The 13,282-nt window shown below is 28.7% G+C and overlaps 1 protein-coding gene across 1 annotated transcript; it reads left to right on the top strand.

The window, feature by feature from the left end:
• Positions 1–761: 761 nt before the first annotated feature.
• LOC130666162 (uncharacterized) lies at positions 762–6,312 on the top strand. Its single transcript, XM_057466966.1, has 6 exons — positions 762–887; positions 967–1,134; positions 1,209–1,388; positions 3,381–3,454; positions 5,987–6,118; positions 6,199–6,312. The coding sequence occupies exons 1-5, from the start codon at positions 843–845 to the stop codon at positions 6,042–6,044; spliced, it is 525 nt and encodes a 174-aa protein (XP_057322949.1). The 5' UTR covers positions 762–842; the 3' UTR covers positions 6,045–6,118; positions 6,199–6,312.
• Positions 6,313–13,282: the final 6,970 nt, after the last annotated feature.

Genomic DNA, 13,282 nt, shown 5'->3' with positions numbered 1-13,282 from the left:
ATCTAACTAATGTTTCTATCAATAATAACAATAATAATAACAATAATAACAATAATAATAATAATAATAATAATAATAATAATAATAATAATAATAATAATAATAATAATAATAATAATAATAATAATAATAATAATAATAATAATGATAATAATAATAATAATAATAATAATAATAATAATAATAATAATAATAATAATAATAATAATAATAATAATAATAATAATAATAATAATAATAATAATGGGACATTAGTAAGTTCCAAGGCTGGTAGCTGCTTATCAGACGGACGACGAGTACGTATACAATCTAATAAAAATTTTTTATTTTACATTGAGGCAATATGGGCATGTCACAATTTTGGCCACTTGATTTCTTAAAAAAAAAAAAAAAAATTTTAATCCAAAATTCTAAAATTTTTTTTGTGGCCCATTTTATCACATTTTCAAAATTTTTTATTTCAGGGTCATATTGACGTAATTATTTTTGTTTCTTGGAAACGTATCAGAGAAAAAAAATTCAAATTAAATCTTCTTTCAGGGTGACCGTTTTGCCTCCTTAAATTTTTAACTGACCATACCACCTCAGTTACTTATTGAAACCTACATGCTTACTAAAAAACGGGTACAACTTACTTTGACAAAACCCTAGAGCCAACTTACCCCTTCAATTAAAAAATTAAAAAAAAAAACAAAAATTTTATTTGAAATATTTTTCCATTTCGGGTCGAGATAAAAAAAAATTTCAAATTTCAGTGCTCGAGCGGAAGTGAATGCTGTTCAAAAAAATGTGACGGCGTATGTCTAAGAGAAGTTAAAAATTTGGCGGAATACTTGAACCTAATGCGGTCTGTATATACCGAATATTGTCTTTCGACCAGTACCCTGGTGCGTAAAATATCATTTTTTTATCTACTGAAAGTAATATTTGAAAATGTTTTATCTGTTATTTTATTACTTATACCAGTGCAATCATAACAGCGATTGCTGCTCCAAAAATTGCGTCCGTGTTAAAGGAAATCTCTATTCCTCTTGTGCCGCCACTGCACCAAATCTATTTGATAATAATGACAGAACTAATCAGAGGCCGTCACTAGAATTTGAGGCCGGCCATTGTCAGCCTAACGGACGAAATGTGAGTGAATTAAATCGGAGACGGCAAATCCGTCATTTTAAAATGGTTTTTTTTTGTGGTTGTTTTTGATTTAGTGCTTCATGGATGATGACTGCTGCTCAAAAAATTGCATGCGCGTTCAATTCCCTACATCTCTCAGTCAACTTTGTGCTCCAGGTTCACCTAATTCTACTGAAGTAATTACTCAGGCCTGTGGTGATCAGGATAAACAAAAAATTGAAAAGGCTCCAAATTGCATCGCGAATGGAGAATTCGTAAGTATCTGCAATTACTTTATGTAATAAATGTTTTAAAATCTTATTTAGAGAAAAGGATCACCAAGACTTAGAACCCCGCATGAAAAAAACTTATACTCTGAAATTATATCAGATAATATAATATTTATTATATTATAGTATAATTTAGAATATAAATAATTATATATTCAAAAATAACTACTTTTTTGCCGTTTTCAATATTAAATTTTATATTTTAAAAGTATATCAATATAATATATAATTTTATATTTTGGCATATATTATCATTACAAAAACTCCATATAATATTAGATTATATAAAAAAAATATTTGTCATTATATAGTATCAATTTATAGGTTTATATATATTATGATTTTATAATTCAAATTATATTATTAACAGTATAATATAATATATAATGCTCGTATATAAGCTTGTATATATTAAAAGATATACATGACACTTTTGTGCTTCGAAAAATTTTCAGTTCCATGAATGCTCTTTCGGTATCCTCTAAAACTTATTTTATTTTGAGTAATTATTTTTTTATATTAAAAATTAATCATATAAATGAAAATTTATAGTCATAACGACTCTCTCTACAAACGTCCTTTCAAGTTCGATCTACATACTTAATTTACTCGAATAAAATATATTCTCATTGATACTCACAATCATCGTCAAACTGAAAGTCTTTATTTTTAATATTTTATTTTATATTTTTAGATATATAATGTATTATATAATACAATATACAATTCAATATCTTGAGATTCTCCAACGTCAATTATATAAAAAAATATATTCTATTATATATCATTCCAATATATGTAAATTTATAATGAATTTTATAAGTTAAAAATTATATTTTATAATTATATTACATATTATTAAAATATGTATATATTTTTTTATAATTTAAATTATAAATCAAAGTATAACTTTGAATTTATATAAATATTATATTTTATTATACATACATTTTTGCCGTTTTATAAAATTATATATTTACGGTATATTTTTTTATATATAATCAAAATATATGTTATTTTCATGCGGGACTGATTAAATTTAGAAATTGTTCGGTCGAGTAGCTTACGAGTTATATGAAAAGTAAAAACTTAAAAAAAATTTTCAACGTATGCTCTGACCATCTAAGGCACATTTTTCAGGTGCACCAAAATTTTTTACAGATGTTGCATAGTTTAATAAATTTACAACCCCAGTTTTACAAACTGTAGTCGATGATTCGTCTGAATAGACACAACGATTTAAACAACAATCGCGTTCGTCAGTGCACTAGAAAAAAAAGTCAAACTGTATCGACGACTCGAAATAAATTTGATTTAGAAAATTATTTTTTCTTAAACATCGCAGTTTTTAGTTCTCAAAAACTGTCTCTTTTGGCCCTGGACTGGTTTTCGGAAATGAAATTTTTTAAATTACTCATTATATTATTAAGGGCACGGAATTTTTGATAAATTATTGCTCCAAGTACATTCTTTAGTACAAAGAAACTTTAAAAAATAAATTATATGTATCATTATGACTTTTTTTTATTTCATACATTTGAAAAAAAAATATACTTCTAAACTCGGGAAGTGACAATATCAAGTAATTAATTAACACGAAAATTGATAATTTTAAGTATCGAATGTATTATGATAAAAAAAATTAATTACTTTTAAGTAGAGCAAGATATCAAATAACTTTTTTTTTTCTCGTATAAAATTTTATTCGTGGCGGTAAAAAAAATAAATTTTTTTAAAAACAAGTTTTTTTTTTTCTTTTATAGCTCGGATTTTATTTTATAAAAGTCATACTTTTCAAAAATAAATCACATTTCTGTAATGGGGTAGAAAAAATATATGTAGTCATATATGTAGATACATCTTACGGAAATTTTTTTCGAAAGACTAAAAAAATCGTATTTTAATGAAATATGTATTATTTTTTTTTTCATTATATTTTTGTTAACTTGAATAAATATATAATAATTATTGTTGCAGTGCCACCAGGACGAAGAATGTTGTTCTAAGTCATGTAGATTTTTCGGAATGTCTAATCATCGAATATGCGTTGGGTAAATAAATAAAACGATAAATAATATTCAAATATGTTACTATTTGCAAGTAATAGGCATTTATTTGTCATGTAAAATTTTGAGCCAATAAAAATAAATATTCAATTGATATGTAATTATAAATTTATTTATGCCCAATGTAAGTTTGTCGACTGAGCGCGGTCTAGTTGCGATAACGGGCTGGGTTCGAATCCCGGCGCCGGCCCGAAAAATTAACGAGGAAAAAAATACTTTTGCACATCCAGCGGCGGGAGGTATTGAAAAATATTAAATGTTTTGTAGTGATAGGAAAAAATAAACTAAAAAAAAACGATGAATGACTTGAAATTTTTTTTTATTTACTACAAGACGACTCATTGATTTTCCGAGTAAAAAATTTATTTTTCTCGTAAAGCAAGTCTTTAAATGTTATATTTTTTTCTAGAGCTCTAATTAGATCCGCGGTTTCAATAAAAAAATTATATGAAAAAAAATAGCATCCGCCCCCGTGGATAAGCAAAAATGAATAAACGTAAACTTTTTAATCAAATGCGCGCGCGGTCAATAAATATTAATTTTTATTGCAATCATTATCATTAATATTAATTTTTTATTGTTTTTCAATTATTTCGACCATTCCCTGATTTCCTGCGTTATAAATGTGGAGGAGGGTGGGGCAGAGCGGCCCCCCTAAGCCAATTATTATTTTTTGTGGCTTTCAACCATAAGATCACTTTACTTTTGTCCTATTTCGAACAAATTTATGGAAATTTTGCCAAAATTCTGAAAAAAAAAATTTTTTTTGTGGGGCAGAGCGGCCCCCCTTCAAAAAGTGATAAAAAAAATTTTTTTTTTTTTTTTTTTTTTAAATTGTTTTCATCATTAAGAATGTATTTTTTACTCTTGACAACTATTTTTGGTTTTATATTACTCGAAAAAAATTTTTTAAAGTGTAATAAATCGTTCACTCTCGATTACCTTAATTACTAATTGTTATTTAATAAAAAAAAAATCAATTCTATAATTTTACTTTATTTCAAAAATTTATCAACTAAAAAAAAAAATTTAATTTTTATAAATTTTTAGTGACCAAATTTGCCTCTTTTATAGAGAAACGGCCGAAAAATATGAAAAAATAATTTTTTCGGAAGTTTCGGCTGGTCCATTTTGTCCCAGGTGTTATGCGTAGGGCTAGAAATGTGGAATTATAATAATTTTTCTTTAATTTGACGATAAAAATATGAAAAAATCGCTGTTTCAAAATTTTGGGCTTGTCCATTTTGCCTCAAATGTCATGCGCAGGGGTAAAAATGCGCAAACATATCGGATTTATAGTAATTAGTCGAAAAAAAAAAAATTTTTTTTTTGATCAAAATTTCAGGGGGGCCGCTCTGCCCCACCCTCCCCTATTTTTGATCGACATTGAACATAAAAAAATAAATGGACACAATTTTTTCACTGTGTAAATGTTTTAGTATCTTTAAAAATTTATATATATTTTTATCGTTGCTGATAAAAATATTTGATATGGTCTTTCGGCATCTTATTTTGCCCGCGGTGTTAATTATCCCATTAGAACTGACACGTATGCACAAAACTGTCATTAAAAAATATATATCGTAAACAAATAATCACAGATGCCCATTAGTGTTCAATTATTTACGGAAAAAACATTAAAAAAAAAACAAACCATGTTACTGATAACTGTTTTTATAAAATTGCTTCTTGTAGTCTTTATTTCCGAAGGGGAAATCATACGAGAAAATTGTTTAGATGATGGGGAATCGGTATGTAGACGAATTGTTTGCAAACTTTTTTTTTAAATTTCATTTTTTGTTAAAAAAAAGGATTTTTTTTGCCTCCAAAAAGTGTCACTTTAGTGATTCCTGCTGCTCCAAAAGGTGTCTGCATAAACGAGGAAATATTTATTGGGGATCATTTTGCATGCGAGAGGGAGGCGAACCGTTAATTACTACATCAACGACCACGGCAAAAAGTGTCGCCACTAAATCGTGTCTTCCATTCGGGAAAAAGGTAAAAATCGAATGCGGACGGAAGTAAAAAAGAGACGCAAAAGAAAAAAATAAAATTTATTTGCAACGTTCGATAGAGGGAGGGGTAAAATGGGCATATGAGGTTATAGATATATACAGAGTTATATTATTGTGTCGGTTGAATGTAGGGGGCAAAATTGGTTATGTGTCAATTCTTGAAATTTTACTTCGTAAGCAGTTGCCCCCCCCCCTTTTCCATGCAATCGCTTATATTTTATAAAAAATAAGAGGATTAAAAAAATTTTGCACTGACCATTTTACCCAAAGGCACTAATTCCCTCATTTTTTTTTTTTGGAGACAAATTTTTTCATAAAAATTTTTTTTTCCGGCATTAAAATAAAATGTCAAAGGTCGAATATATAATAAAAAAAAAAATTATTGACTGATCATTTTACCCCAGACTCTAAGTTGCTTTATTTTTTCTGGTCTGGTTTTCTAGCATCGGAACAAAACTTCAGAGCTCGGTTAAATAAAAAAATTTATTTTTTTTAATTTTAGTGCTCGAGCAGAAAAGAATGCTGTTCAAATAGATGCGACCGGAAGTGTCTGCACGTAATTAAAAATTTGGCTGAATATTTATTGCTTATGCGTAGTGGAGGTTTGAGCTATTGTCTGGCGACCGGAACTCTAGTACGATAAGTTATTATATTTTATAATTAACTAATTAAATATATGTTATATATTGTCATGATTATTGTTTTTCTTTGCAGTGTAATGAAAACAGTGATTGCTGCTCCGGAAAGTGTTTTCGTCCGAGTAAAAAACTTTATTCCACTTGTGCTGCCGATCTAACTAATGTTCCAATCAATAATAACAATAACAATAATAATAATAATAATAATAATAATAATTATAATAATAATAATTATAATAATAATAATAATAATGGGACATTAGTAAGTTCCAAGGCTGGTAGCTGCTTATCAGATGGACGACGTGTACGTAAACATCCTCATAAAAATTTTGTTTTTTTCGTCTCTAGTTTAGAGAAAGAGGTCAAATTTTTCAAAAATTTTTACCAATGACAAAAATTAAAATTTTTTATTTTACATCGAGGCAATATGGGCATGTTATAATTTTGGCCACTTGATTTCTTAAAAAAAAAAAAAAATCAAAATTCAAAAATTTTTTTTGTGGCCCATTTTATCACATTTTCAAAATTTTTTATTTCAGGGTATATTGAGGTAATTATTCATTTTTTTTGGAAACGTATCAGAAAAAAAAATTCAAATTAAATTTTTTTCAGGGTGACCATTTTGCCACCTTGAATTTTTAGCTGACCATACTACCCGTGAAAAAAAAATTGTTAAAAAAACGTTTTTTAAACATTTGAAAATTCAAGAAAAAAATCAATAAATGTCCTAATGTTATTAAGATATGCTGAAACAAAAATTTTTCAGAAATAGTTTGAAATCAGTTTTTTCTGAACGTATTTTGAACCGAAAAATCTTAATTCGAGCATCAAGTCAATTGTTTTTTTCTGTGTAGTTTTAGAAGTTTGAAAATCGCTTAAAAAAAATTCGCCATTGTGTCACGTTTTGAAGTTTAGAAAAGTTGACACTTTTTTAAACTTTTATCAACAATTTTTTTTACACGGGTACCTCAGTTACTTATTGAAATCTACATACTTATTGAAAAACGGGTCCAACTTACCCCTTAAATTAAAAAATTTACAATAAAAAAAATTTTTTTTCAAATTTCAGTGCTCGAGCGGAAGTGAATGCTGTTCACAAAAATGTGACGGCGTATGTCTAAGAGAAGTTAAAAATATGGCTGAATACTTAATCCTAATGCGATCTGTATATCCCGGATATTGTCTTTCGACCAGTACCCTAGTGCGTAAAATAACATTTTTTTATCTGCTAAAAGTGATATTTAAAAATGTCTTATCTATTATTTTATTACCTCTACCAGTGCAATCATCACAGCGATTGCTGCTCCACAAAGTGCGTTCGTGTTAAAAGAAAACTCTATTCCAATTGTGCCGCACCAAATCTATTTGATAATGATGACAGTACTAATCAGGAGCCGACACTAGAATTTGAGCCCGGCCATTGTCAGTCTGACGGACGGAATGTGAGTGAATTAAATCGGAGTCGGCTCGCAAATCCGTCATTTTAAAATAATTTTTTTTTGTGGTTGTTTTGGATCTAGTGCTTCATGGATAATGACTGCTGCTCAAAAAATTGTGTGCGCGTTCAATTCCTTGCATCTCTCAGTCAATTTTGTGCTCCAGCGCCACCTAATTCTACTCAAGTAATTACTCAGTCCAGTGGTGATCAGAATAAACAAAAAATTAAAAAGGCTCCAAATTGCATCTTAAATGGAGAATATGTAAGTATCTGTAATTACTCTTAGTAATAAATTTTTGAAAATCTTATTTAGAGAAAAGGAAAATTTTTAATCGTCTAGAGAAAATAGGGACCAAAATTATGTCAATTTTTTAAAATTGAATTTTTGGTCTAGTTTTCGTAGCGCAAAAAATATATGCATAGGGAAGGGTGGACAAAACGGACGATCCTAAAAATTTTTCTCTTACAGTAATTGAACGTTGAGAAAAAAAATTTTTTTTGTTGCCTTAAGTTTTACCTCTGAAAAAATAATAATTTTTTGAATTTATTTCAGTGTTCAAATGGCAATGAATGCTGCTCAAAAGCTTGTTTTGACTATCACGGGTCATTTACAAAAAGATGTGCAGGATAAAGATACACTCATATACTATATGTATACATATATAAATATATTACGTGCTCATATGTATTTTTGAATTTTAAAATAAATAAAATTATCAGCAATAATTATTAATTTGAATTTATTATTATTATGATTGTTGTTGTTGTTGTTGTTGTTGTTGTTGCTGCTAGTGTTGTTATTGTTGTTGTTATTAATGTTGTTGTTGTTGTTGTTGTTGTTGTTGTTGTTGTTGTTGTTGTTGTTATTATGATTGTTGTTGTTGTTGTTGTTGCTGCTAGTGTTGTTATTGTTGTTGTTATTAATGTTGTTGTTGCTGTCGTTGTTTTTGTTATTGTTGTTGAGGTTGTTGTTGATATTGTTGTCGCTATTGTTGTTGTGGTTGTCGCTGCTGTTGTTTTTTGTTGTTGTAGTTGTTGTTGATGCGGTTGTCGTTATTGTTGTTGTAGTTGTTGTCGCTCTTGTGGTTGTGGATGTTGTTGCTGTTGTTTTTTGTTGTTATTGTTATTTATGTTGTTCTTGTTGTTGTTGTTCTTGTTGTTGTTGTTATTGTTGTTGATGTTGTTCTTGTTGATGTTGTTCTTGTTGTTGTTGTTTTTTGTCGTTGTTGTTTTTTGTTGTTATTGTTGTTGATGTTGTTCTTGTTGTTGTTGTTTTTTGTTGTTATTGTTGTTGTTGTTGTTGTTGTTTGTTGTTGTTATTGTTGTTGTTGTTGATCTTGTTGGGGTTGTTGTTGCAGTTGTTTTTTTTTCCTCCCAAAAGTGTCACTTTAGTAATTCCTGCTGCTCCAAAAGGTGTCTGCATAGACTAGGAAATGATTATTGAGGATCATTATTATTGGGGAATTAATTCTCCAAGTACATTTTTTAGTACCAATAACTTTAAAATATAAATTATAAATACCATTATGACTTTATTCTTTATTTCATATATTTCTAAGTAAATATACGTGTAACTCGGGAACGTTACAATAACAAATAATCAATTAACGCGAAGATTGATAAATTTAAGCATCGAAAGAATTATGATAAAAAAAAATAAATTAGTTTTGAGTAGAGCAAGATATCAAATAAAAAAATAACTTTTTTTTATCTCGTATAAAATTTTGTTCGTGGCGATAAAAAAATTAACTTTTTTAAAAACAAGTTTTTTTTTACTTTTATAGCTCGGAATTTATTTTATAAAAGTCATACACTTCACAAATAAATCACATTTCTGTAATGGGGTAGAAAAAATAAATGTAGTCCTATATATAGATATATCTTACGAAAATTTTTTCCGAAAGACTAAAAAAAACTTATTTTAATGAAATATATATTATTTTTTTTTTCATTATACTTTTGTTTACTTAAATAAATATATAATAATTATTGTTGCAGTGTAACTGGGACACAGAATGTTGTTCTAAGTCATGTAGAATTTTCGGACTGTCTGCTTATCGAATATGCGTTGCGTAAATAAATAAAACAATAAATAATATTTAAATATGTTACTATTTGCAAGTAATAGGCATTTTTTTGTCATGTAAAATTTTGAGTCAATAAAAATAAATATTCAATTGATATGTAATTATAAATTTATTTATGCCCAATGTAAGTTTGTAGACTGAGCGCGGTCTAGTTGCGATAACGGGCTGGGTTCGAATCCCGGCGCCGGCCCGAAAAATTAACGCGGAAAAAAATACTTTTGCACATCCAGCGGCGGGAGGTATTGAAAAATATTAAATGTTTTGTAGTGATAGAAAAAAATAAACTAAAAAAAAACGATAAATGGCTTGAAATTTTTTTTTATTTACTACGAGACGACTTATTGATTTTCCAAGTAAAAAATTTATTTTTCTCGTAAAGTAACTCTTTAAATGTTATATTTTTTTCTTCAGCTCTAATTAGATCCGCGGTTTCAATAAAAAAATTATATGAAAAAAAATAGCATCCACCCCCGTGGATAAGCAAAAATGAATAAACGTAAACTTTTTAATCAAATGCGCGCGCGGTCAATAAATATCAATTTTTAATGCAATCATTATCATTAACATTAATTTTTTATTGTTTTCCAATTATTTCGACTATTCTCTGATTTCCTGTGTAATAAATGAATTTTTGTTTGACATTGAACATTAAAAAATAAATGGGTCTAATTTTTTTACTGCGTCAATATTTTAGTATCTTTAAAAGTTTGTATTGATTTTTAACGTCGCTGATAAAGTCATTGATACGTTCATAATACCATTAGAGCTGACACGTATGCACAAAACAGTCATTAAGAAATAAATATCAGAAGCAAACAATCACAGATGCCCATTAGTGTTTAATCATTTACGGAAGAAACATTAAAAAAAAAAACAAACCATGTTACTGATAACTGTTTTTATAAAATTACTTCTTGTAGTCTTTATTTCCGAAGGGGAAATCATACGAGAAAATTGTTTAGATGATGGAGAATCGGTATGTAGACGAATTGTTTGCAAACTTTTTTTTTAAATTTTATTTTTTGTTAAAAAAAAGGATTTTTTTTTGCCTCCAAAAAGTGTCACTTTAGTGATTCCTGCTGCTCCAAAAGGTGTCTGCATCAACGGGGAAATAATTATTGGGGATCATATTGCATGCGAGAGGGAGGCGAACCGTTAATTACTTCATCAACGACCACGGCAAAAAGTGTCGCCACTAAATCGTGTCTTCCATTCGGGAAAAAGGTAAAAATCGAATGCGGACGGAAGTAAAAATGAGACGCAAAAGATAAAAATAAAATTTATTTGTAACGTTCGATAGAGGGAGGGGTAAAATGGGCATATGAGGTTATAGATATATACAGAGTTATATTATTGTGTCGGTTGAATGTAAGGGGCAAAATGGGTTATGTGTCAATTCTTGAAATTTTACTTCGTAAGCCGTTTCCCCCCCCCCCCCCTTTTCCATGCAGTCACATATATTTTATAAAAAATAAGTGGATTAAAAAAATTTTGCACTGACCATTTTTCCCAAGGGCACTAATTCCCTCATTTATTTTTTTGGAGACAAATTTTTTTTTAATAATTGTTTTTTTTTTTTTTTTTCCTAGAAGTAAAATGTCAGAACTCGGTGATCATCAATTAAAAAAAATTTTTTTCACTGACCATTTTACCCCAAGGTACTGAGTTGCCCCATTTCCTTTCTTTGGTGACAAATTTTTTTTTCTGGCATTGAAATAAAATGTCAGAGGCCGAATAAAAAAATAAAAAAAAATGTTAACTGATCATTTTACCCCAGGCTCTAAGTTGCTCTATTTTTTTTTGTAAAAATTAAAAAAAAAGCAATTCCTCATTTTTTCTGGTCTGGCATCGGAAGAAAACTTCAGAGATCGGATGAATAATAAAACTTTTTTTAAATTTCAGTGCTCGAATAGAGGAGAATGTTGTTCAAATAGATGCGACCGGAAGTGTCTGCACGTAGTTAAAAATTTGGCTGAATATTTATTGCTCATGCGCAGTGGCGGTTTGACCTATTGTCTTGCGCCCGGCACTCTAGTACGATAAGTTATTATATTTTATAATTAACTAATTAAATATATGTTATATATTGTCATGATTATTGTTTTTTTTTGCAGTGTAATGAAAACAGTGATTGCTGCTCCGGAAAGTGTTTCCGTCCGAGTAAAAAACTTTATTCCACTTGTGCTGCCGATCTAACTAATGTTCCAATCAATAATAACAATAATAAAAATAATAACAATAATAATAATAATAATAATAATAATAATAATAATAATAATAATAATAATAATAATGGGACATTAGTAAGTTCCAAGGCTGGTAGCTGCTTATCAGATGGACGACGTGTACGTAAACATCCTCATAAAAATTTTGTTTTTTTCGTCTCTAGTTTAGAGAAAGAGGTCAAATTTTTCAAAAAATTTTACCAATGACAAAAATTTAAATTTTTTATTTTACATTGAGGCAATATGGGCATATTACAATTTTGGCCACTTGATTTCTTAAAAAAAAAAAAAAATCAAAATCCAAAATGCAAAAATTTTTTTTGTGGCCCATTTTATCACATTTTCAAAATTTTTCATTTCAGGGTCATATTGACGTAATTATTTTTTTTTTTTTGGAAACGTACCAGAGAAAAAAAATTCAAATTAAATCTTCTCTCAGGGTGACCATTTTGCCTCCTTGAATTCTTAACTGACCATACTGCCTCAGTTACTTATTTAAACCTACACGCTTACTAGATCCAACTTACCAAACCCTAGGTCCAACTTACCCCTTAAATTTAAAGATTTACAAAAAAAAAATTTTATTTGAAATATTTTTCCATTTCGGATCGAGTTAAAAAAAAAATTTCAAATTTCAGTGCTCGAGCGGAAGTGAATGCTGTTCAAAAAAATGTGACGGCGTATGTCTAAGAGAAGTTAAAAATTTGTCTGAATATTTATTCCTAATGCGGTTTGTATATGTCGGATTTTGTCTTCCGACCGGTACCCTAGTGCGTAAAATAACATTTTTTTATCTGCTAAAAGTGATATTTAAAAGTGTCTTATCTGTTATTTTATTACTTCTACCAGTGCAATCATCACAGCGATTGCTGCTCCACAAAGTGCGTTCGTGTTAAAAGAAAACTCTATTCCAATTGTGCCGCACCAAATCTATTTGATAATGATGACAGTACTAATCAGGAGCCGACACTAGACTTTGAGGCTGGCCATTGTCAGTCTGACGGACGGAATGTGAGTGAATTAAATCGGAGTCGGCTCGCAAATCCTTCATATTAAAATGTATTTTTTTTTGTGGTTGTTTTTGATCTAGTGCTTCATCGACGATGACTGCTGCTCAAAAAATTGCATGCGCGTTCAATTCCTTGCATCTCTCAGTCAATTTTGTGCTCCAGCGCCACCTAATTCTACTGAAGTAATTACTCAGTCCAGTGGTGAGCAGAATAAACAAAAAATTAAAAAGGCTCCAAATTGCATCTTAATTGGAGAATATGTAAGTATCTGTAATTACTTTTAGTAATAAATTTTTGAAAATCTTATTTAGAGAAAAGGAAAATTTTTAATCGTCTAGAGAAAATAGGGACCAAAATTATGTCAATTTTTTAAAATTGAATTTTTGGTCTAGTTTTCGTA

This window comes from Microplitis mediator, chromosome 3 (genome assembly GCF_029852145.1).
Source record: "Microplitis mediator isolate UGA2020A chromosome 3, iyMicMedi2.1, whole genome shotgun sequence".
Lineage (NCBI taxonomy): Eukaryota > Metazoa > Arthropoda > Insecta > Hymenoptera > Braconidae > Microplitis > Microplitis mediator.
The sequence above is the reverse complement of the archived record's forward strand: the minus strand, read 5'-3'. Positions and strand labels throughout refer to the sequence as shown.

Bases quoted from the DNA above. Each gene is read 5' to 3' on its own strand.
- LOC130666162 (XM_057466966.1), top strand. From the start codon at position 843: ATGCGGTCTGTATATACCGAATATTGTCTTTCGACCAGTACCCTG. The intron at 888-966 runs GTGCGTAAAATA...TACTTATACCAG, and splicing joins GTCTTTCGACCAGTACCCTG to TGCAATCATAACAGCGATTG. The intron at 3,455-5,986 runs GTAAATAAATAA...TTTTAATTTTAG, and splicing joins AATCATCGAATATGCGTTGG to TGCTCGAGCAGAAAAGAATG.